Here is a 25,334-nt window from a genome sequence, read left to right on the forward strand (position 1 = left end):
TCCCATCTCCATGTCACTGATGTCCCCCAGTATCCCCACTCCAAAGTCCCCATTTCCAAAGGTCCTACCCTCAGGTGAAATCTCTGGGTCCCCACATCAGCTCTCCATTCCCTAGTGACCTCATCCTCTCGGTCCTCATGCCCTGGGGTCCCACCTCCACTCAGGTGGGACTCAACTCAGGGTTGTCACCCACAGTGTCCCCATTCCCCCGTGTCCATATTCCCCAAGTCCTCGTGTCCCCAAGCCCCGTGTCCCGTCCCTCACAGTTGTTACCGACAGCGTCCCCATGTCCCGTGTCCCCATGTCCCGGGTCACCCTCAGTGTCACCCTCAGTGTCCCCGTGCCCCGTGTCCCAGGTTCCGTCCCTCACGGTTGTCACACGCGGGGTGACAGAAGCTCCGCCCGCAGGGGGCGTGGCGCTGAGCGCGCTCTGACGTCACGCGGCGCTGCCATGGCAACGGCCCGTCACGTTGTCCGGTCCATGCGGGCGGGGCGGAGCCGCTCCCGCCCCAGCAGCGCCATGGCGGCGGCTCGGTGACACCGCGCTCCGCGGCCGCCCGGACACCGCAGGTACCTCCGCCCGGGGATTGTCCCCGCGGCCGGGCTCTGCCGCCGGGCGGCTCCGCCCGTCCCCCGCAGCTCCGCACGGCCGCCCCAGGGCGGTGCCCGGTCCCCCCGCGGCTCCGCTCGCCGCGCCGGGGCCGGGGAGCCTCGGCCGGGCGGGGCCGCGTGCGGCCGCGGGCCGCGCTTCCCGGCGCGGCGGCAGCGCCGGCCGCTCCCGCGGGACTGCGGGCGGGTGGGAGGCTCCAGTGCGCTTCCCGCTTGGACCGCGGAGCCCGGGGACGGGCTCGGCCCTAGCGGGGCGGGCTCGGGCTCGCCCGTCCCGGAGAGGTCCCGGTGCCGCGTCCGGCGCTGCCCCCACGGGGCTGCCCGGGAGCGCCGCGCCCGCCCCGCCCCTTGGGCGGCCCCATCCGCGGCGCCGGGGTGGGGGGGGGGCATGGGCGGCACCACCGCAGCGCCGGGGGGGGCGGCAGGGAGGCAGGGAGGGCTCGGGCGGCGCCGCCGGCAGCGGCCCCAGCGCCGTGGGACTCCGGCAGGTGAAGCCCCGGGCAGGGAGAGCCCCGCGGGAGAAGGGTCGGGGCGGGCGCGGGGCGAGGGCGCGGTCCCGTGATCCGCCGACAGCGGCGGGACGGGCGGGCGGCATCACCCGGTGCCGTCCCGCCCGCCCCGGAGCGCGGGCGCAGCGCCCGGGCTCCGCGGGGAAGGGAGGGGCCGGGGCAGGGCCGCGGAGCGTCCCCAGAGGTGGTGCCGGGGTCGGGGCGTGCGGAGGGAAGGAGAGGCTCGGTGCTCCGGGCTGGGAGGTGAGGAGCGGGCGGGGCGGGGGCAGCGACCCCCGGTGCCGCCGGGTCCGGCTCGGTGACACACCGAGGGCGCGGGGCGCCGCGGTCCCTCCGGCCGGGGAGGAGCTGCTCGGGGTCCCGTGTGTGCTGCGGGCAGCGCCCGGCGGCTCCCGGGCTGGGGAAGCTCCGCTCTCGGCTCTGTGCCTGACCAGAGCAGCAGGGCTCCTCTTCGGGGCTCCGCGTTCCGTAAATCGCCTCGGTGGCGGGGTCTGTGACTGTCGTGCCTTGCGTGACTGTTGTGGCAAAGGTGAGTCGGAAGGTGCTCCTCGTCTTTAGGAAAAGTGCAAAGTCATTAGGTGTTTTTCTTGTCATACTTCTTGCTCGTAGGTCTTGCTCGTTTCCCCATCCAGATTTATTTTGAATCTACTTTTTTAATTTTGCACTTGTTGCTGAGACTATCATCTTCGTTAATTTTTAGTTTGATTTCTGTTGGAAATTGTGAAAAAGATTCAAATTGCTACCAGCTATAGATGTGGTAGACTAGTTTATGCTGCAATATTATCTGAACTAATGCAGAATAAGCCTCTGATCCATTCCCTCCTGTTAATTATACAGTTGAGGATGTTATCTTTTATTAGGCTGGTTATTGTAGCTTGGAAAGTACATGATTTTCCAGGATGGTTTTCAGTTCTGAAATAGAAGCAGGGTAAGTCTCAAAGCTAAGTATGAGCTAAGGAAAAAAGTGCTTAATTTAATTAGGTATAATCAGTTTCTGAAGCAACAGAGGAGTGGATGCTTCTCTGCTAAGTGGAGAGTACTGGGGAAGGGGAAAGAATGGCAAAATGGTGCAGGGAGTGGAGACAGGTACCAGCCTGTAAAACCTGCTGTGACAGCACGGGGAGAGATGAAAACTGTTCTGTAGGAATAGCAGGGACATGAGTCTGCAAAGTCATGGGAGTGTTCAGAGGAAAACCTGAAGCTGCTTCCTGACTTCTGTTAGAAATATGGGAAGTGATGTCAAAGATGGTCACTAACCTGGCAGCGAAGTGTCAGCTGCAGGAGATGCAGTTGCTGGTTAGAGCTGGGGGAAGTCTGGAGCTGTGCTAACAGGAATAATAACTATATCAACAAATTAAGATGAAACAAACCACATGACAAGCACGCACAGTCCTGAAAGTCTCTTAATGGGATGGGAATCTTCAGTGGGTTTTTTGCAGTGTTTGTTTGTGATTTCTAAGCATGATAGCTGTGGTGAAGTAAATTTGTGCTTCCAAAGAACAGACTGATGTTATCTTGGAAGAAGGGGGCTAGGGAAATGAGGGAGATTGTAAGTGTGTGGATATGTCTCGCTGTGTGTCTGCTCTGGCAAACTATATTTTGAGTTGTTATTTCTCTAAAATGAGAAGTTTTCACAGTGGATAATGTAGATGGCTTATACAGATTTAACAGGCTGAGAACTAAGGCTGCTATAATAGCATATAGTATATACCTTTCACCTGTTAATCGTGAAAAAATTGTGTTTCAGGTTACAGATGTCTTTTTCTCTCTTCTATATTGTTAAAGTGCTACAGCAAATAGCTGCTGCTCTATCTACTTCAGCCCTTTCCTGAGTGCTTGGAAAGTTGGTCTTGATTAACTGCTCAGGTCATTTAAATCTTAAATAAAAAATTGTTGACTCTAGATGTCATGTGTTATATTTATGTTGGTTAATGAAAGTTTCAACTGTATTTTCATGTTGCTTAGTTGAGGACTGATGCATCTCATGTTTAATTTGTCCAATTATTTTAATTTTCAGGTTTCTAAAGAAAAACGTAGGACTCAAAAATCTCACTAGAAGACCTTGCAAAAATATTTTTGAATAAAGAACTGTGTAGTTCTCTCCTGTACCATTATGAAAAATGGCACAAAATTTATGAATATGATTTTGAAGGTGAATAAGAAATACAAATAAAAAAATCCCCACAGTATCTAGAGAAGTGATTTTCTTCAGTTACTCTTCTTTTCTGCCAGAGTCTTTAATTTATGACTGTTGTGTTACTGAAGATAGTAATTTATATTTTTTTATATCTCAGAAGTGACTTTGAAATGTCTTATCAAACTAGTAAGAAATGCAGAATCTCTGAGCTTGACGTGCAGTGCATGCTCCAGGAAGGTAAATACTTTGGAACAGTGATAATGCAGTGATTGTGTTCTGTACTTAGCACTGTCTGGAAATATCAATGCTCAGATTAATGCAGCTCCCCAGTGCCTGGAACTGACTGTTTAGAAAGTTTGCATAGTACTGCTAATCAAGAAAACATTTTTTAAGTTCCACCAATTTTTTTCTCTATTCTAATTGGATGCAAACCTGTCACTTACTTCATCTTTGGAAGTGTGTAATTAAATTTAGTTGTTATTGTTTTGTTCTTGTATGCAACTTCTGTGTTTTGCAACCCAGAGTTTTGTAATAGAATTTACACGAAAGATCTGAAACAGAACTACAGCAAATGCTCCTGAAAAACACAGAATGTGTGCTGTTCTCTTGAGGCTGTGCTTTGGTACCTGATGTTGGTGCACAGGAATTCATGGAGCTTTCTGGATAACAGGAGCAGGGCTGCCCTGAGCTGCAGATTTAATTAAAGGATGGCACTGCTCAGGGATGGGGTCATGTCTTAAGCAGTGTTTGAATAACAGAGCTGGCTTTGCAGAGAGCCTGAACCAGAAGAGCAAGAGGGGGAGCTGATGGATGCTTTGAGTGAATGTCAGCTTGGATGCCACCAGTGACACTGGGTGTGCAGATAGATCACTGTGAGTCACTGGAGTTACTGTGGGGCCGTGCCAGAGAGCTGGGCTGAGGGTTTGTGAGAGCCAGAATCAGCACAACTGCAGATGGACACTGCCTGGCCAATACTTAGGCAGTTCATTGAAGATGGTTTCATTTCCTTTAAGGTGTCTGGGCTTCCAAAAGTTTGAGAAATGCTGACACACACTAAGCCGGGTTTTGATTCAATTACTGTAACTCTTGTGATCTCTTGCCTTCCAGAAAGGCTTAAATTGGAAAGAATGGGAAAGATGGAAGTGTCTGTAGTGGAGAGCAAAAGGGACTCTCAAGTGCCACCTATTACATAAAATTAGTTCTTTGGGGCAAAACAGGTTTGACAATTTGCAGGAGCTATTTTCCCCCTCCTTCTTATGTTAGAGCTCAGCCAAATATTAATCATATGGATTTTCAGTGTAAGCCAAATGTTTGAGTCATTGTGAATCCCAGTGTTTTGAAACATTAAAAGAGCTGAGTAATGCTAACATTGAAATTATTTTATAAGGTTTTAATTTTCAAATGGGGTGGGGAGGAGAACAAAATGAAATCATAAAATCAATGCCAGGATTGAATGTGCTTCTTAAATGAGATTGGTCTTGGAGCTGCTTTCAGTGACTGTCTTGGCAGCTTTACAAGAACAAATCACCTCATTGCAATCAGCAGTGGGAACTCTTGGACCTGCCTGGTTTGTTTTCATCAGGCAGGCATTAATTCAGGTAGACAGCATCTAGTCTAGCACAGAGCATCCAAGCAGTTTCAGGATAACCTGATGATTTAATTCTTGTTGGATTATTTTTTGTATATGGCTTTCCTGATATATATATAGAGAGAGAGAGAGAGAAAGTATTTCTAACATAAATTGCACTTGTGTAATTTTATGTTTATATATTGAAATGCAATTTGTGTGGTATTTGTCTGCATTTGAAGTCTTGCATTAAAATTAAAGATGCTCTTTTATAAGCTGTTGTCGAAACGTGGTATTTAAAATTGTTGTGTTTAAAAGAAGTATCTGATCTGAATATTTTTCTGGTGACCCTTTATGTCATAATTGGTTGCTTTAGGTGATTGTTCATACAAAGCAGTTTTATTCCTAGCTTGGAAAAGGAAGACATTTTTCTTCTTTCAGTTCTTGATTTACGTTGAGCTTAGTTGTTACTGAGCTGGAAAAAGTATTCAGCTTCTATGCATAGATGTTATGCTTGTCAAAATCTGATTTCACACACTAAATTTAGTGTGTACCTAGTGATTTTTATCAGTGTTGATGATTTGACTTAAAGATTTTGATAGTGCAATGTAATGTCACGGTACTAAAAATTAGTAAATTGGAGTACACTAGGTTTTAAGTAGTTAAATTCTATAAGAGCTTTCTCTCCCCCCAGAAGGTATGAATTAGGTTTAGGACCTTGTGTTTATCCTGTGTTGCTGTTGAGGAGTCAAACTGGAGCCCTTCCCTTTGCTTGTGCATGGTGCTGGTGGGAAGATCAAGTTTTGTTGTAATCTCAACATTAGGCACGATAAAGCAGAGTTAAAAAACCAGCACAGCAAAGTTTCCATGACAGCATGAAGTCCAGATGCCCTAGAATTTCAAGAAATTAATCATGACGTTAGTACCATTTTCCTTCCATTGAATGGTAGGAAGGACGCAGCAGGGGGGTTGGGTGCTCCTGACAATCTCAGGGAGAAGAGCAGTGGTCCACAGGGAAGTGTTACAGCTTTTTATAGGACACTGAATGCCTATTTTCAGTCTCACTGGCTGACACTTGTTGGACAAGAAACTTCTTCATTGCTTTTTCAAGTAGTTTTAATACAAAGTGCCTAAATGCAAAATTAATTGAAAGTATGGAGAATGAGATGGCCCAGAAATAAAACTGTGGCTTTGGTGCTACAAACACAACCTTAATTTCTAAGACAGGCACCAGAAAAGGGGACCCTCCTCTTTTGTCTTGGAAGCATCCCAAAAGAGGGAGCTGGATTATTTATTTATTTTTATACAGCAAAATAAAAATGAAATTCTGGTCCAGATTAAATGTCCTGTAAGTGAGTATTTGGTCATGTGAGTGCTTCACTGCAGTTGCCCACACTTTAGGAAAAAGCAGCTAATTTGGAAGGTCAAGTAGCCAGAGATGGGAAATGATTAATGCTTTTTTTTTCCCTGTTCATCTGTTACATGTTTTTACAAATGCAGATAGATGGACATCAAAAGCTAAACATGGACTTTGAGAAGGGATGGAGTGAAGAAAGTTGACTTTTCCTGGTGGTGCTGCTTCAGAAGCTCAAGGAATTCTCTGTTCTCAATCTCTACAGAAACCTCATGGCCCTGAATCGTAGAGCTCTGGTAACTGTGGCAGGATGAGCTGAAAGGCCAGCAGCCTTAGCAAACAGCTGAATTGCTGCAGAGTTTCAGAGCTGTGCCTGTGTTTGCCTTTTCAATGAGTCAGGTATCTTTGGCATGGAGCTCCTGAGCAGGAGCTCAAGAATCTTCAGCCACTTTTACCAATCCATCAGTCACCATTGCTGAGAAAAACTCGAGTGGTGAAATGCATATCTCAAACATTAAACCCAAAAGGCTTCCAGGAGCAGTGTCTGCTCTGTGGTGAGGGCTAGAACAGATGGATTGAGCTGAGCTGCTGACCATGACTGAGACATGGAGGGAGAATTTACAGCAACAGAAGTTCCAGTGGCTTGGAAAGACCCTTGAGCAAAGCAGGTTGTGGAGCCATGGGCTCTCTCCTGGCCATGGTGCCTGACTGATTATTCCTGTCTATAACCTTAGGCTTTGTCTCCAGAGGGGAATTCTGCTATTTATAACCTAGTGAGCATCATGTGTTCATAAAAAAGTTTTCATATAAAAAATAAAAAAGTTACACTTTGTGTAAGACTACTACAGGTGGAAATCAATATTGTACTTCTTTGTAGCAACAGTTTGTTTCTCTTTTATTCTCTTCCATTGGAAACTTAATCTGGGGCCATTTTCTTTCCAGGCAGATAGGTAATTTCTGACTTTGGACCAGTTAAAAATTACTTCTACAAAGACAGCCTTTGTTTTGGGAACCCTGCAAGTGTGTAGATAATTAGGAACACAGTGCTACTGATTTCCTTAACATAACTTGTTTCTTCAGTATTGGATGTTGTATCTTCTTTAGTAAGTGACTGTTTGAAAACAGACATTACTGCTTGAGAAACACCAAAAGCAATTCCAAGGAGTGTAGATTAGATATATCAGTCTCATCACAAGTGGTACCAGAAGTGGCTACACAGCCCATGTGCTCTTAATCCTGTATTTGCAGTAATAAGGGTGACAAAACAGTACATAGGGTTTATACTTCCTAGCATTGGATTTCTGATCATTCTGTAGTGTGAGGTTTTTAGTAGATTCTACTAAGATAGCCTGAACTCTAATCTGGAAGAGAATTTAATTTTCATGGCTTCAAATCACAAGTAATTGACCAGAAATGTATTGTGAACCAAAAGCAAAATTAAAATGAGACCTGAGGGCAGTAGTTTTATCTGCCCTTTGGGTAATTGGTATTAAAAAAAGCTGAGATGTTTATATTGCCTTGTTGTGCAGTGAAAGGGTGCAGCTGTAAGCTGTGTTCAGCTGGTGGGGATGAGCAGCACATAATGCCTCGCTGTGACTGCGGTACCAAGGGAGTGCTGGGTGGGGAGGAGGGTAAGGGGCTGGGGAGCATGGATCCATCAAATGCATGGCTTCTCCTGATGGTACATCTGAAAGGATATAGTGTGTGTGTGTGTAACTGGTACTGCTGGGCTTTCTGCTCCTCAGGAGAGTGGGAATGCTCCACTTGCAAAAACTGTCAGCCGGAAATTATTGCAGGCAAGTGAACAGTCATCTGAGATGAATGGAGGCACTTTTCCTGTAGACACCATAGTTTCTCTTAATGTGTATCTTCTCCATTGACTTTAAACCTCAAATTTTCTGTGCACTTGGTGCTTTTTATGCATGCTGTGCAGTCTGCTCACTCTCAGATAACAGGAGGCTGCTTCAGTAATCTTTTGTGCCTGTAGGTGCCAGACCAGATTTTATATGCATAGCACTGCATGGCCCTACATGATGCCACTTCAGTAAATAACAATGCATTAGCCCCTTAAAAAAATCCAAAGTCAAACTTGCTTAGAGGTGGATTTAAATGTAAATGAGGGTCTTTCAGAATGACTTTAAATTGTTGCTCTGCAGTACACTTTTCCTACTAAAATGTTAAAATGGCTTCTGGGTATGGCTGGGTATTTGCAGAGACAGAAGCCCTCAGCTCACTCCATATGTGTATCCACCTGTCTGTCCCCAAGGAAGAAACTGGGCTGGAACCATCTCTGTCTTCTTACTTAGGGTTATATCTTTCTGCTTCATTAAGATCTTTCTTGCCATTTCTTACATGTTTTGAATTGCAAAACCAGTAATAATTTGTTCAGTGATGGAGTGTCCTGAGGTCAGTGAACCAAATTTTTACTGTGGAATCATTATTATAGTCACTAAAGACAAGATCATTTGAATTTCACATTTAGTTCTGTTTGCAGGGAGTGTGATAAAAATAAATCTGTGCTTGTGTACCAAAACATTTTGACCTGGAAACGAACATAATGAATATAAGATGCAAGAATGTTAATTTTGGAAAAATCACTGTTGGACTGTGAAATATTCATGACTAAAAAATTCCTTCCTTCCTGTGCTTTTCTCAGCCTTATGCTTAACACTGAATTTCTTGAGATTTTTTTCTAGACTCTAGGATGTGTGGGTTAAGAAGAGTAAGGCCTTTTGTGTGTTCTTTATGAATGTATTTGGCTTAGACTTCATCTGGGTCTTAGAAATAAACTCTCATATCTCTGAGCTTAAGAAACCAGTCCCATGAGCTGTCAGCCAAATCAAGGGTAACAGTCTCAAGTCAGGAATTTTTTTTTTTACTAGTAAACTTAAGAATCACTTCAATTTCTAAACTGATTTCCTTTGTCTGTTTTTTTGACTGCTGTCAACAAGGTCAGTGTTTGTTGGTCCGTTTGTCCTCCATGGAAACCATCATCAAACCAGTCACCAAAACCAACGTGGGCCGTGCCCTGGTGTGCTGGGCTGGTCCTGTGGAACCACAGAGTGGTTTGGGTTGGAAGGGGACCTTGAAGATGCCCCAGTTCCAGCCTGGCCCGTGTGGGTTCACTCTGAGCCAAGTGATGGCTTTGAGATGCAGCAGCACCACGGGATGTGCTGGAGCTGCTGCTGCCTCTGCTCCCATCTGGCTGAAAAACTCCAGGGTGATGTTCACAGTGCTCAAGTCTGAAGGCAAATGCAAAGGTGTAAATTCTCTTCATAACTCCAAGTAGTTCTTGTGGTGCATAGAAGTGTTTTGATGTGGCAGGCTTTATTTCAAAGTCTTGTTAAAATCCCTGGTTGAGTGTGTACGTGTGTATAAAATGGCACATATTTCTGCTCTTGATGATGAGTGGGTCTGAGGTGTTTTGGAGAAGGGAGGAAGGAGCAATATTTGTTGCCTTGAAACTGCTGGTGCCTCCCGGTTGGTGGGTGGGGTTGTGTTCCTGATGTGACTGCTCAGGGCATGTGAGCACACCAAGAGGTGAGACTTGAATCCCACTCATCTCAGTTTGCTGGAGTCTCTCTTGTGACCTCCCCATCCCAGCTGTCCATGCAGTTTTTGAGCACACACATCCATTGGTCCCTTAGAATTGGGGATGGTGTCTCTTAGAGCAATGGGTGTTTAAGAAAGTTCTGCTCATACCCTTCCTCTCGAGAGGCGTTGGTTGATTATTTCCTGTTTTTGTACCGAAGCTATAATGGAGACATATCACTTTAAAACACTTCCAAAATGTGCAGAAATGCAACAATAGCACTGACCTCAGCGAGCGAGGTCACACCCAGGCTGCTTCCTGTTTTCTTCTTGGGGAGACCAGAGGCCCTGAGCACGGGAGAGCTCTCCTTTGCATCTGCCTGGGGATCGGAAATCAGAGCAGCAATTCATTCCTTCTGACAAAATGAACATAGAAAAATCTTAAGGAAAAGATTCAGTTAGGATTTCCAGTCTCATTTTTTCAATTGTAACTATTTTTTTTGAGGAAATAACCATTATTTTCTTCCTTAACTGGTGTGTGTAAGATGTTCTGCAGTTGGTGCCCTTCTCTAAACATACATTAAAGATAAAGAAAGGAGGGAGATACACTGAAGAGGTTTGAGAGGAGAGATAAAGACCAAGGTACACAATGGGGCAATTATAGCCCTTACATACTGTTATTTCAACTTATCCCAGCATTATTCTCCTGGGATTCAAGTATTAGTTGACCAGTATAAAAGGTCTTTGCTTTGTTGTCTTTGTTTATTGATGCAGTACTGCTACAAGTCAGAACAAAGAAGGCTTGGGAGAATGGATAGCTGGAAGGGGCTTTGAGAAACAAAGGAGAGGCAGCATAGGCCCAAGGTATAGTAAAAAAAGCCATCAGATGTTTCATTTTCCTCAGTGCAGAGCTGAGTGTATATGTTGTTCTCAAACAGCTCTACCATAGAAAAAACGTTATGTAAAATTCCACCTGAAATAGTTGCAATATATGAAGATATGTAACTGCAGCACAGCATTAATGCATTTACTTTACATTACTGTTGTGCAGGCAGAGATTTCACTTGATGTAAGGCTTTGTCCACTGCGTCCAAGTTTGTAGAATTTGAATATGTCAAATCCATTCTCTTCAGGCTGTAAGAGATAGAACCTCTTTTTGTTCTTCTCTATTCATGGCTTTGGGGAGACATAAATGACTGGGCAAAGCTGCCAAAGTCTTGTTCAGTGTCACTAAATGAAGCAATGTTTAATCAAAACCTTCTCTGGCACATCCTGAATATGTAAAGTGTTGGTCTGTCTGTGCTGGCAGGGCTCAGCTCCAGAGCCAGAACCCATTGTCCACAGCCTGAGTGTCTGAGTTAGCCGTGTATCTCCCTTGAGAGAGCTGGAGTGTTCCTTGGTGTCTTTCCCCTATAGTTAGTGAAGTGCTGTAGTTAGCATTCCTTATGTGTAGCCACCTGTGTGATCTCTAGTAGGGATGATCACATGAAAGCCATGTGGAACCTTCTTTCTCCTCCTGTCTGTTGATCTCTTTGAGATCTTGCTGCATAGGAGTTCAAAACCTGGGGTTGATACATGTAGGTAAGCACTTATTTCAGTTCTGAAGGACTGATTTTTTGATACAAAATTAAATTCTTACTTTAATAACTGTCTGATAGCTCTTAAGAATCCAGTCAAACTGACTGTTCTTTCTGCAGTCCCTTTAATCTCTATATATTTGGCACGGAAATAGCAAACCTTTGTTGTGGGGAGGGGGCATATTTACACTTCTCTAGTAACTCTTGCAGAGAAAATTGTGTTTTTCCAGCCACAAGGTTTTGAGTCCACAGGTTGCAGAGAGAGTACTTTGGAGACAAGACCCTGGGGTAGTTTGTCACTGCCTGCCTGTATAATGAAGACTTAAACTCTAAGCAAATGATGCTGCTACTGAATCAGGAATAGTGTAAGGAGTAATTTATCTGTGGAGAGCTCAAGCCTGGCAGTGGCTTTCCTGGCACTAGATATACTGTGGAATCTGACTTCGTTAATACGTTGCCTTGGGAGGCACTTTATTTTGGTGTCAGTAAATTCACTTGTACAAGTGTGCTGAGGAGAAATTGCACTGAGGTGCAGTTCAGCCTACAAATGACTGAGGGCAAGGATGTGCCTCCCTGTACACCAGGTCACTGCTCACAGCGAGCTCCCTGTGCTGCTGCTTCTGATGGAAGCCTCTTGTGTCCTTGGCTCCATTTCCTGCTGGTTTGGGTGTCCTGCAGTGGCACGCCCTTGGCTACCAAAGGTGCTAAAAGGTTTTTCCCTGTCCTGTTGTTGTTCCCCTCAAGGCCTCAGCTGGTGGAACTGTTCATAGTTCATGGTGCCCATTGTGAGTTGTATTTGAAGAGAAGCATCTGACCTCTTTCATCAGAGGTGCTACCTCTGAGTGCTGCAAAGCAGATGCCACGAGTATTCTGCATCTGAGCAAACTCAGAATATTTTCTCTTTGATTCAACATTTATTAAAACTGTGAATAGATCAGGGAAGTAGACATCATGTTACCCCCAGTCTCCTGAGATGGCAGGAGGAATCCTCACTCACTCTTTCTAACAATACAAGAGCTGATGGCTTTGCTGTGTATATGACCAGGCATGGTACAGTTGGGCTCCTGGGGAAATTTGTGTTTGGAATAAAGATTTTTCCAGGCTGTAAAGCTGTGCTCCTCCAGGCTGTGGTATTTTGATCTTGGAGGGGAGAGTGAAGAGGCACTGTGTCCTTTGTAACCCAGTATGGGTTGGTGAGGAATGCTCTGAGGTTTTCAGTAATTTGTATGAGAAAAAATCTGCAGCACAGTGATCACCTCTGTTCTTGGCAATCCTTGTAAACCTTGCCAAAGCAGTCCCAGCATTTAATCTGATAAAACCCAAGTTGTTTACCTGATGCCTGGTAGCACACTTCAAGGTTGTGGTGGTGTCTTGCTTCTCTGCAGTGAGGACAGGTTTGTAGGATGCAGCCTCTGCTTTGCCAGTGCTGCCAAGCATCTCAGTTCTGTTCTTATGTGCTTCACTGCTCACCTCACTGGTAGGCTTAGAAACAATATTACAGCAAGTGAATCTAGTCTGGGTAATGGTCTTTGCACATAACTACCTCTCTTTAACCATTCTGCTGGAGCGTCAGAAGTATTAAAACAGACACAGATGCATCCACCAGTTCCAAGCTTCCAAGCATGTGCTTATCTTCCTGTGTTGGAGTTGTGAGTCTGGTGACATCAGTAGGATGTTCCCACAGGAGTTTGACAGGAGTTCAGAGATTCTGCTTGCAGAGTTAGTGTGAATCTGGAAGTGCATCCGTGAGAGCTTCCTCCCTACCCACTCAATTTCTGTTGCTTCCTGTGGGCACATGAAATTAGTGCTTGAAAAAAAAGTAAAAATCCCAAGTGGAAGCATCTTTCTCTCAGTTCTGCTGAATAATTAATGGTGGGGGATGATCTGAACACACAGGCCTTTGCACTGGGAGCTGCTGCCAGGCAGTGCAACACTGTTGGATACACTTCAATTTAATAGTTGAACTGCACTTAGTTTGTTTACTGTAGTATCTTGGTGTTTATACGTAGCTTAATATCTCAGAGTTAGTTGTTCAAATGCTGTCTGCTGGAAAGGAGCTTTAATGCTTACAGTTCTAAAGTGAGCCTGGGTTTTGTGGAAGTGTGTTCTGGTTTGATGGCAGCTCTCTGCTCACTGAGGTATAGCTTGACCTTGAACCACTGACACATTTCTACTGAGCAGTAACGCTTAAGGCTTTGCAGCTTTAGAGCATGCTGGTGCTGCTAGGGCTCTTCCACTGCTGAAAGTTTCTTTCAAAAATATGAAGGATCATTTTCCTTTTATTTGCTTCAGGATTAGTTTTAAACTAAAGACGTGGGTGAGTGAGAAGGCTTCTGGAGTTTGTCCATGTGGGAACTTGGAGCAGTGTGGCACAATTTAAAGTTGGGAAGTTTAACAGCTGTGCAGCTGCTGGTGCAGCTTGGTGCAGAAATGGCATTAGTGGTGAACAGTGCTGATAGGAGTGACATTAATTAACATTAATTTTATGTGCAGAATTGTCTTTGAATGCCAGTGCAGTGCTATAGCCCATTCTCAAATCTGCTCACAGCTTTACCTGTGAATAGAAAAATACCCTAACTTTGTGTGCTTGTGACTGGCCATGCGTGCTTCCAGTTGTGAATAATGTCACTTTCTTTATGATCAGTAATTCTTGTGAGAATTTGAAGTGACTGCCTACAAAGCACTGAAGTGTGTGGCACAGCACAGGGCAGAAGCTGACTTCCCTTCTCAGAAAATTGGAGATACATCAACTTCCCTGCTAGGAATCTTCATCTCCTGTTAAAAATAGCACACAAGACTACTAAGCATTGGCAGGCAGTGTGGCTGGCTGGCTTTAGACCTTTGAGACCATTGTTTTGTCTGTGTTACCTTTGAGTAGGTTCTGGAATAAAAAGGGAAAATCATACTGAAAAGGTTAATTTGGCACTGTCAGAACTGAAAGTGGGGCTGTGTTTCATAGAGGTATTCCCATTAAAGGCATTAAGGTTGTAATTAAACTTGATTGCCTATAAAGGTATGTGATTAATGCATGTGCTAAAGTCATATTTTTAATGCTTAATCTTTAAAATTGGACCCGAGTATTGATGGCTTGTATGTTATGCCTGCTGTGCATTCCCCAGTGTTAACACACTCTGGGCTGCTGAAAAAGGAGCACAGTAGGAAATGGAGAGGTCTCCTCAAGAATTCCCATATGAATTACAACATCTTTGTAGTTGAACAGAGCACAGGTTTAAGGAAGGGAAATGTGTGAACCTCACAGTTTGCTTGCACGTAGCTGGAAATACAGGTTAGAGTATTTCATCATCCCTCTCACTGATGAGGATGTATTTTGATTTGGAGATGATCCAACTTAGTGTGTTTGTGAGTTGGTTCTGAAATAGACTTGAAGTGATACCTGTGAGAAGCACAGAGATTGAAAGGAAGTAGATGGATAATTAGTGAAGATACTTTTCTTCTTGAGAAGCAATAAACTTTTGTAGCTCTCAAACACCTATATAAACTGTTAGTCCAAGGATGATTTTTTAATTACAAATTGCTTTGAACCAAAACTTCTCACTCTTTTAAATTTGTGAGTGTGGTGTTTTATAGATGGAAAAAACCTTTCCAGAGTCAGTCTTTTAGAGCACCTCACTACTGAACTGCAGAGAACCAATAGCCACACCAAATAAAGGGGTTTCCCCAGAGGTCTGCAGCTTACCAGACACACTGTGACCTTTTTTTCTCTGGGTTTTTGTCCATTTTTCAGTGGACTAAATAGGAAACATAGACTAAGGTTTTGAATAGGTTCTTCTTCCTGCTTCTTTTCCTTCCTTCCTCAATTTTCATTTTGTGAGCAGTAGTCTGACTTGTCTGTCTTCTCCTACAAGCTAGAAGTGTTTTGGCTTTTTATATAATGTCATGGGACCACTATGATCACCTTCCTGGTGTGCATTTTCTGTCATGAAAAAATTACAAATAAGTGCCTGGCTTGTCTGTGAGAATTTACTTGCTGATGTTGCTTTCACTGCAAGGATTTTGAAGTCTCCATGTGTGTGAATAGACTTAAGAGGTCTCTAGTGGTGTTTGACTGCACTGCTGTGCTAGGGATAAAAACCTGAAAATTGATCCGAGGAAACTTTGTTCAACACACTGAAAAAAATCAAATGCAAAAATCTGATTTGAAAGAAAAGTTACTAACATGAAAGTGTACCTGCATGTGCTCTTACTTTTAATTCATGTTTTTATTAAGTTAGCTTGGAGTCCTCATTCAGATGACAACTGCTTTAGGGAGCAGAGGGCTGTATGAGCACAAGGATGCTTTTAGGGAGGGTTTAATTTTTGTTATCCCTTCTCACTCTGTGGGTGCTTTTGAAATTGAAAGATCATTGTGTTTTGCCTGAAAAAATACAAGAAAAAAGTGGAGAGAATCTGTTATTTCTGCTGTAGTCTAGGATTCAAAAATTTCATCTTTAATTAAAACCAAGCCTGCCCTGGTTGTCCTGTGCAAGGTGCCTGTATCACAGCCCTGCTGAGCCCAGGGGTAAATACTGGGGGCACCTGCAGCCTCTGCTGTGAGTTGCCATCCTGGGGCACAGACTGACAGAGATTTCTGGGCGGGGGAGCAGGGAGCTGCTACAAAACAGGTTTATAAAGTACAGTGGGTGGTTCTGTTGACAGTTGCTTTTGTATTTAAAATAGACTTCACTTAATTCTGCTTCTCGTGGTAATTCAGGAATTGAAATCACTTAGGTCTTGCCAAATTCATTAACACAGTGTACTAAAGGGAATGTCTATTTGGAAGCCTTTCTAAAAGTAGAATAAAAATAAATATATACACAGATTCTTCGTTTTTTTGTTATGTTTTTTAAAGAGGAGAAAAATAACTTTCAGTATCTCTTTCTTCCATCTTCTTGGCAGGTTTTCTTCACCAGTGGAGTGTGAGAAATAGAGGCTGAGGAAGATGAGTGAGCTGGAACAGTTACGGCAGGAGGCAGAGCAGCTGCGAAACCAAATCAGAGTAAGAATTGTGAATTGCTGATTTTTCCATGCCAAAGCTCTTCCTTTATGGGAACAAACTGTAAAAATCTATCAGTTGCTCCTTTTTAACTCGTGCAGAGCTTAAAATATTTTCAGAATATTTGAGTAAAAATCTGAAAAGTCATTGGTATAATGAAGTAAATTCGTAATATTTCTCGAACAAAATGTTTTATTTCCTGTTGAAGTTTGCTGACTTTTGGTGCTAGGGATGTATGTGTTTCTGCAAGTTTTATGTTCTGGGTTTTTAGAAACAGAAGGGAGCAGCAAAGTTCTAGAACTTAGGCATGAAAAGTTTGGCTTAAGGGTCTTGGAAGAGCTTGGTCCTGGGCTAAAAGTGATGCCTGAGGTTAAAGCAGGGAGTGTAAGAGAGCCTTCCAGAGTGGATGCCATTTCTGCAAGCACTGTTTCTTGGCTTCCTGTTGAGTGTATTTTTATTAAATGCTGATGCCCCAATACAGGCTATTTTTTTGTTGTATTTACTCAGTGAAGATAAACCAAGTATGAGCTGTCATGCCTAGAGTTTGTTTTCCAGGAATCTTCTGCAATGTGCATTTATATGTCAGTGAGGCAGTTTTCAGTAAAGTATAATAAGGATCATCAGAGTCTGTTTATTTTTCATCAAAATTTTCAAAGCATGAAGCATTCATAAATCTGATTTATATGGGAATGGCTTATTTGCAAACATTCCTATCAGTGAAGAGTACAGGTTTCTTGGAATATGTTGCATGCACAGAGGCTTTTTTTAGCATGGCATGTGCTGGCAGCAGTTGCTGTGTGGCGTCTCCTGAGAGGTGTGAGGCTGCTGGGTGGTGTCAGCCACGTGCTGAACACACTTGGTGTGTCAGGGCTGTGCTGGGAGCAGGTGCTGCTCATTCAGAGCCATCCAAGGGTGGCTCTGTGTCCTCTCCTCACTTCACACACTGTGGAAAGACAAGGTAGAGAACAGGCAGTGCTGTGCCACTGTGCCCCTTCCACCAGCTCTGTAGAGAATACAAGTAAATTTTTAGCTTAAAATACTATATATTTTTTTTTGTTCCAGTTGAAGCTTTATTACAGAATTATACTGCTAAAAGGAGTACATAATTTTTCAGTTCTTCCTCTGCATGCTGTGTAAAGACTTTATCATGATATTATGTTGAGGGGAGCCAGTTAAGTCTTTGTTCAGTGTTGGTAATCAGTGAGTCTGGTTTCCTGCAAAGCTGTGGGAAGAAAGAGCTACCAGGCAGGTTAGAGGGCTTAGAGTGTGCTGCAGGAACATTTGCTTACCTTTTAAATTTTGGAGCACAGAAATCTGATGGACTCTTGGGTTATTCATAGGCATAGTGCAGGAAGTTGGAGCAATGAATTGTCAGATATCTGTCAGATGGCTTGATGGTTAAAATTAATTCCTAGTTCTGTCTGTAGTGAAGTTCCCATGTCACACGTGTCTTCACTGTGAGAACTGAAATTGAGGAAAATGATTTTTAGAAGTGTTGCTTACTTGGCACAGTGTCTTTAAACCAGAAATTTTGGACAAATAACACTATATTTTAAAAAATACAGATAGTTGGGGGAAAAAAACTGCGATCTGAAGTGTGTGCTAGGAAAGTCTGGGGGCTGCACACTGATCAAGCAGTTGGATTTTTTCTCACAAATTTTGCATTGTCTTGCTGCATGAACTGAGAAAAATCTGCAATTACATAAAGGAGCTTTTTTATGTTTTGACACTAATGATTATGTTATGGTGATGCATATGTAGAAACACAGTTTCAAGGTAAGAATTAAAATAGCCTGTTGAAACTCTCCTTTTCCTGCAGTTTTGCCAATTGTATGGCAAGTATTAGCCTCAAATATAGGAGTTGCTAATAGCTCGCTCTTAAAGAGCAAAAGAGCTTTGTGTCATTCAGACTGCATTCAGAATTCATTTTATGTTGAACATTTTCAACTATTTCAGGACAATCAAACAAGTAGTCATTTAAAATCCAGTGTGTTTCTTCCTGTGGATGAAATAAGTCCTGAGTGCTAAGGGATTTGCTGCTCTGGTATTTTAAACCCCTCCTGATTCCAGATGTCAACATTTTATAAATATTTCTACAGTTCAGACATTATAAAAATAAGTTGAGATGACTTAATCCACTCTCAGTCTTGCTTTTTGGGAGGAGAGCTATAAAGGGTGGTTAAAATAAACATGCACTTAAGAAATGTTCAAGTTGCAATGTCAAGTAACTCTCAAGCAAGAGCTTGAACAAACTTGAAGATCCCAGCCTGATCGTGTTGAGGCAGAACCAAAATGTGCAAGCAAATGTTTCTGTTCCTGCTCTCAAAGGGACAGACTGAACAGTCTGCACAGACTGAACTTTGGAGGGACACACAAAGTGCTGGTGAAGAGGCACCATCGTTTTTGGGTGGCTGCTTCGCTGGTTGCACAAGATGGAGAAATTTCCAGGAGCTGAGAGGGTTCTGTGGCTGCTCCTGGTGATGGTTTTAACTTCAATTTGTGCTGCACAGCCCCTGCCTAATTTCAAGCCCATTTAAGCCATTTTGTCAAAAGGAGGAGCTGGCCATGCCTGTTTGTGTGTGCTGGGAGGGGGCCCTGAGCCGCAGGAGAGCAGCGCAGTCACAGCTGGGACTGAAACCAGGTCTTGCACAATCTGTGTTGCAGGGGAGGCTCAGTGGAGCTCACCTGTGCCAGGGGTTCAGTCTGGGACTGAATGACACAATGAAAGTCAAGTCTGTTTTCTAGGTCAGGTTGAATCAATGCAGGAAACAAGTCCTGTGTCCATAGAGTCTGAGATAAGGAAAAACCATGGAGTGTCTGTGTGGAGATCTGGGCACCACCCATTCCATGAAATGGCTGAGGGTGTCACTGGGCCACTTTTCCCCCTCAGTTTGTGTCAAGTACATCACCACTAAGCTTTGGTGATCCTGCTTTCTGTCCTGCTCCTGGGATCCTGCCTGCTGATTTTCACCCTGCCTCTCCCAACCAGCAGGAGGGTTAATTTGGGCAAGAGCCTCGTGTGGCACAGAGCTTGCTAATCCTGTGTAATATGTGGTTGCTTTTCCAGGTGGATCAGTTCTTCCCTTGTGCTCAGCACACCCTGAGCAAGCACATCCACCCCAGGGAAGGAGTACAGGGAAAAGGGTAGGCACTGGGACTTCAGGATGGCTCCAAATGCCTTTGAATCCCATAGTCTGTAGAAAGGGAGATTCAAAGGCTGCTGGGGCATGGCCTTTCTTAAGTCCCTCTTCATCCACTACCCCTTGTTGTGTGCCATTGCTTTTTAGATTCCTTGCACAATAAAACAGATTAGGGTGACAGAAGGAATATTGGCATGTCAGTTGGTGGTGGTGTGTGGCTTTGAGTGTGTTGAAATTTGGTTCAGGAGTTACTTTTCCTTTAGACCCTCTCAACTGATGTTCAGTGTTGCCTTTCCAATTCAATTTGTTCCATTTTTTGTTTCAGGATGCCAGGAAAGCCTGTAGTGACACAACTCTTGCTCAGGTACGTTCCTGTTCTTTGTGTAGGCTGTTTATTGAGAGAAGAAAAAATAAAAATATCAGTTTGTGACTCTAGCATGTTCCTGTTCAGTAACTGAAAAAATAAAGTGAAAGAAGCCTTTGGAACTGTACAGTGTGCTTGTTTAGTTTTAAATAACTGTAAAAGCCCCACCAAAAAACCCAAATAAACAAAACAGCAAAAAAACCCAGTCAAACCCCCCCCCTCCACTATCTTAATGGATCCTGCTTCCAGTTTACCTTTTAAGCAGAGTATGTTTATTGTGTTAAATATATTTAGAAAGACTTAAATAAATATCTTTTAGCAGTTTTTTGGAAACAGAATTATTTTGCATATAAAGTTCTGCCATGCTTTTAAAAAGTAACAGTGCAGTAAATACTGAAGCATTTTCTTTCATTGGTTTAAAATGAAAACTTAGAGATTTAATAATCTGAAATAGTCTTAGTATAACATAGAATTATTTTAAAAGAGCTTCCTGAAGTTTCACTGTAGCCACTGTGAAGTGTGTTGTGTCTCTGTAAAATCTGTTTGTGTCGGTGTTGCTGGGTGTACACCAGTATCCTATTTTTTAATGGTTTTTGTTGTGTGCCAAGATAGATAATATTCTATCAAAGTTCAAATGTATTTTTGTTATCTTGTGCGTTAAAAATGGTTCCCAGTATCTCAGGGGTTTGTTTGGTTTATTTTTAGATCACAACAAGTCTGGACTCTGTGGGTCGAATCCAAATGCGAACCCGGCGCACGCTCAGAGGTCACTTAGCCAAAATCTATGCCATGCACTGGGGATCCGACTCCAGGTGTGTACAGGGAGCCTCGGAGCTGCCAGGGAAGGGCTGGGGGTCCCACTGGCACCTTTGGTTTAATGGCAGGCCCTGGGAGCCTCGTGGAGTGGAGTTGGTGCCCTTGAAGGGGATCACAGACCAGCTCTGGTGGGGGTTCAGAGAAGAGATATTTTGCCTGTTCTTGCCATATGCACTTTGCTTTCTCCTTCTTTCAATTTCAACTTCAGTTTTTGAGTCTGTTTAAGCAAGAGAGAGTATGGGATAAGGCATATTTTTTGGAATGTTGGATATTGTACTTTCCAAAATGTTGAAGAATTATGTAACTTCTGTGGTAGGGATTTAAAAACTTTACTGACAAATTTTTATTTCATTGAAAAAAAGATCCTTTTGTACCTAGTGGGAAACATAACTTGGAGTTTTGTTTTGCTGCCTTTAGAGCAGCTGATGGTGAGGTGTAAACACTGCCTTGTGGTCTGCTCTGTATTGTGTCCTCCAGGGAGAAATTCATCTAGAATCTGTTCTCAAGTTTTATTTTTGCCTAAATTCCTTATTTGCTTTTGTGTAACTGTGTAGTTATATGAATAATGAAAGCAGTTGTGGAGAGAGTTCATAAAATGTGTTTTTAGTGAGTTGTGCACTTGTGTTCATTTTCAGTCATGAGTCCCCATGGGATTCCTCAGTCAGGTGATATGGATATCTAGATCTTTGCAGACTTTTTCCAACAAATGCACCCCGTCAATAAAAATGAAAAAGCAGAGTGTAATAAAGAAATTATGAAACTTCTGAATCACTTGATAATCATGCATGATATATGTCTATTTTGAGATTTTTTTTTGTTTTTTTTTATATTAACATATTTTATTTTGTGTTCATATTTAGGCTACTAGTCAGTGCTTCTCAAGATGGAAAATTAATTATTTGGGATAGTTATACAACAAATAAGGTAGATATTTATAATCCTTATCAATAATTCATGTATAAGCTGTGTGTTTGAATGGGTTTGTGTCTGTTTTTTACCATGGTTGCAAGTCAAAAATCAAAAGTAGTCTTTCTCATTCACACAATCTTTTTGTTCCTTTCATGGCTGGGTGAGCACTGGTGATGTAAGTTGTGTCTCTGAAGCAATAGTTAATTACATAATAAATAACATGTAACATTTTCACTCTTACTTGCCTAGTGCAGTAGCCGTAGTTCTCTGCCTGTGTGGTGTTGCTTCTAAAACTAACTTGGTTTTGAATTATAGAAATACACCACCTCAGAATTTACAGCAGTGCTTTGGGTTTGAGGGCAGGGAAAGGAGAAGGAAGAGAAGCAGTTGTTAGGGAAAAGCTTAGGTAGTGTGGAGTGGAGCTGTGCTTCTGTAAACTATGCAGTCTCCATGGGGACAGCCATCCTGCCTAACAACCTATAGTTTAAAGATGTAAAAAAGTTGGACAGAGAAATCTGAACTAGAATAAATGAAGATTGTAAATGTTCAAGTTCACGATAGCTTTGCTATGAAATAATATACTGAAGATCTGTAAATCTGCCCTGCAGATACTGCTGGTATCTGTCACCCAGGAGCTGTGGGTGTGTAAAATGCAGTGAGTTGGATGTAGTCTGTTGTGAAGCCAAATGCTGGTGCTGGGGTTCTGGTGTGTGCTCTGAGCCAGCAGTGTGTCTCTGCAGATGCACGCCATCCCCCTGAGGTCCTCCTGGGTGATGACCTGTGCCTACGCTCCCTCGGGCAACTACGTGGCCTGCGGAGGCCTGGACAACATCTGCTCCATCTACAACCTGAAAACCAGGGAGGGCAACGTGCGCGTGAGCCGCGAGCTGCCGGGGCACACAGGTCAGTGCTCCTGCCTCACCCGCTGGGCTGCTGCAGCAAGGGAAACAGCCCTGCTTCGGGCTGGGCGCTGCTTGTGCTCTGCTTGTGTGGGAGAGCTTGGGTGCTGCTCTTGCATTTTCACCTTCAGTTGTTACTCCTGGGTCAAACCCTTACACAGCTGTTTTGTTTTTAGGATACTTGTCCTGTTGTCGCTTCCTAGATGACAACCAAATTGTCACTAGCTCAGGAGACACCACTTGGTGAGTTTTTGAGCTCTGTTGGCCTTCCCCCACCCCCTCTTGCTTCCTTTTATTTTTTTTTTTCTCTCCAGTGCCTTAATTTGTGTTTAAAATTTCAACTCTGAAATAATGACAGACGTGTTAACTTCATCTGCAGTGCTTTGTGGGATATTGAAACTGGCCAGCAGACCACCACGTTCACTGGGCACACTGGAGATGTGATGAGCCTCTCTCTGAGCCCAGACATGAGGACTTTTGTCTCGGGCGCCTGCGATGCCTCCTCCAAGCTTTGGGATATCCGCGATGGGATGTGCAGGCAGTCGTTCACAGGGCACGTGTCAGACATTAATGCAGTTTGTGTAAGTGATCCTCCTGGTTCCACGTGGGAAGAAAGGGGGAGGATAAAGGCTACATTTGCATGAATTCAGCTTAGAGTCTACTGAGCTGCCTTGATTTAAAATCAATTAGTTAGGGTAGAGAATGTTAAATTGTATGTAATGGAGAAGGTTGTGTAATAACTTACAATCTACTTTGTAACTGAATTATTATTGCCATTTTCTGTGATGCACTGCGCTGTTCCTGGAATAGTTTCACCTGTGTTTTTATTCAGTAACTGAGACATCACTTTTTTTAAGAAGTAAAGAATGGACTAGGGAAACTTTTTGAAGTGTGGTAATGTGTTAAAAACTGAAAATTGTAGATAAATGCAGTATACTGACAGGGTGCAACACGGCCAAGCATCCTCATCTTCAAGTTTTTTTGTTGAACAAAAAGAGCTTTCAGAGAAATATTCTGGAAGGCAATTAAAATTAGTATTGATATAGAATATTCCCTGGAATAATACGGTAATATTTAGAAACTGGATTATATTTCCCCTCTGTCATAGTAACACTATGTTCTGATCTGCAAGATCCAGGCTCTGGTAAGTAGAGAAAGAAATTTAAGTCGAAGCTGCATCTGTTTTTGATAAACATGAAAAATTGTTAAGGCTGAGAAAATACCAAACACATGACCAGTACAGAAATGCAGTTCCTATACTTAGACCTGGACCCTGAGATGTGCTGGGCTTTCTCCATTTGCATTTCAATCAATATTGCTGTTGAGAGAAGAACTCGGATTTGGAATAGATTTTTTTTAGGAAAATGAATTGCTTCTTTGCTGTCTTCTGTGTTGGCTGAGCCAACCTGGCTGACTAGCTCAGGATGGAACACTGTGTTCCACTTCAGCCAGGATGTGCAGAGCTGGGGTTTGCTTCATTTTATAGGAGTCAGTGGCATCCCCTGTGACTGCTCTTAGAGCACACACAGGAGCTGCCTGGCTGTAATTCCAGTCACTCGGGTGTCCCCAGTACTGTTCCAGAGGTGTTCCCTTGCATAGCTGCGTACATGCATTTTCCAACATGCAGACACTTCTTTAAAACAAACCGTTCTGCCTTTGCCTAGTAAAACAGTCCTGTGCTGCTGTTCAGCTCGGCACGACCAGTGTGTATTTTCGTGCTGAACTCCTGTGTCTCGCTCCCACGTTTTCGGCAGTTCTTCCCGAACGGCCACGCGTTCGCCACGGGCTCCGACGACGCCACGTGCCGGCTGTTCGACCTGCGCGCGGACCAGGAGCTGATGATGTACTCCCACGACAACATCATCTGCGGCATCACCTCCGTCGCCTTCTCCAAGAGCGGCCGCCTCCTGCTCGCGGGCTACGACGACTTCAACTGCAACGTGTGGGACACCCTCAAAGGGGAGAGGGCAGGTGAGGACACGCCGCAGTCCGTGCGGAATGCAGAGCCGGGGCGCTGCTGGTGCTGCTGGTGTGGGTCTGCTGGATTCCTTCTAGTGCTGTTTTCTCCTTTTAGTGCATGTGGTTGTGTCTTCCAGAAGTCACACTGCATTTCAGTTCCATCTCCGTGGTGTGAGCAGTAAATGAGTCAGGAGAACAGGCCTGTTCTTGGGCTTTACAGATCTGTGTGCGGGGAGATCCCAGCTCTTGAGGCTGGGGAATGCCCTCCAAAATTGCATCTACAGAAAATGTATTTCACTGAAGTGTATGGGATTAAGTAGTGCAAAATTACACGTTTGCATTGTGTTTTGCACCCATGAGTAATTCAGATGTAACTACAGGAGTCTTTTGGCTTTGCATCCCCTGCTGTTGGAAGAAAGGGAAAGTGGAAACTTCTGGTCCTTGAATCAGTCACTTTTGTCAGGATGTTTTATTGCACAGCTATTCTTTCTCACTTCTTACAGTAATTTAAATGTTTGGGCCTAGTTCAGTTCTGAACATCAGTTCTGCTGTCCAGATTGAAAATAAACCCTTTTCCTTAGTTCTGCTACACCTGGATGAGGCACCTTGGGAGAGTAGACAAGGGCAAGAAGACTTAGATAGAGAACAGAACCAAAGCAGGAAGGAGGCAGGCTAGTGCTGCTCTTCTGTTTGCCACAGTATATGGGGGATTTGTAATCCCTAGGGTTTGCAGAACTTGGGAGACTCAAGGTAGTTGAGTGCATCCATGACTTTGTCAAGAGACATCACACTGGATTTTGGGAGTGCTTGATGGCTGAAATTGTGGACAGCACTGTAGAAAACAGGGAAAAACCAGTAGAGAGCCAGATTAGGGAAGACATCTATGGGACAGAAAGGAGAAGTCATAAGGGCAGAGAGAATAATGGAGCCAATATTGTCTGTAGATATTTTTACATACCTTATTGTTGGG

General features: G+C 43.8%; 1 protein-coding gene across 1 annotated transcript in view; it reads left to right on the forward strand.

Annotated features, from left to right (window-relative positions):
- The first annotated feature begins 460 nt into the window (after positions 1-460).
- GNB4 (G protein subunit beta 4) overlaps positions 461-25,334 on the forward strand; it is a 29,872-nt gene continuing 4,998 nt past the window's right edge. The window contains exons 1-9 of the mRNA XM_059855729.1: positions 461-570; positions 16,181-16,280; positions 19,743-19,781; positions 20,487-20,593; positions 21,458-21,521; positions 22,247-22,409; positions 22,582-22,648; positions 22,785-22,986; positions 24,160-24,376. Coding sequence (XP_059711712.1) covers positions 16,224-16,280; positions 19,743-19,781; positions 20,487-20,593; positions 21,458-21,521; positions 22,247-22,409; positions 22,582-22,648; positions 22,785-22,986; positions 24,160-24,376 — 916 coding nt within the window. The 5' untranslated portion in view covers positions 461-570; positions 16,181-16,223. The remainder of the gene's footprint in view (positions 571-16,180; positions 16,281-19,742; positions 19,782-20,486; positions 20,594-21,457; positions 21,522-22,246; positions 22,410-22,581; positions 22,649-22,784; positions 22,987-24,159; positions 24,377-25,334) is intronic.

The sequence above is a fragment of the Haemorhous mexicanus genome, chromosome 10 (assembly GCF_027477595.1).
Source record: "Haemorhous mexicanus isolate bHaeMex1 chromosome 10, bHaeMex1.pri, whole genome shotgun sequence".
NCBI lineage: Eukaryota > Metazoa > Chordata > Aves > Passeriformes > Fringillidae > Haemorhous > Haemorhous mexicanus.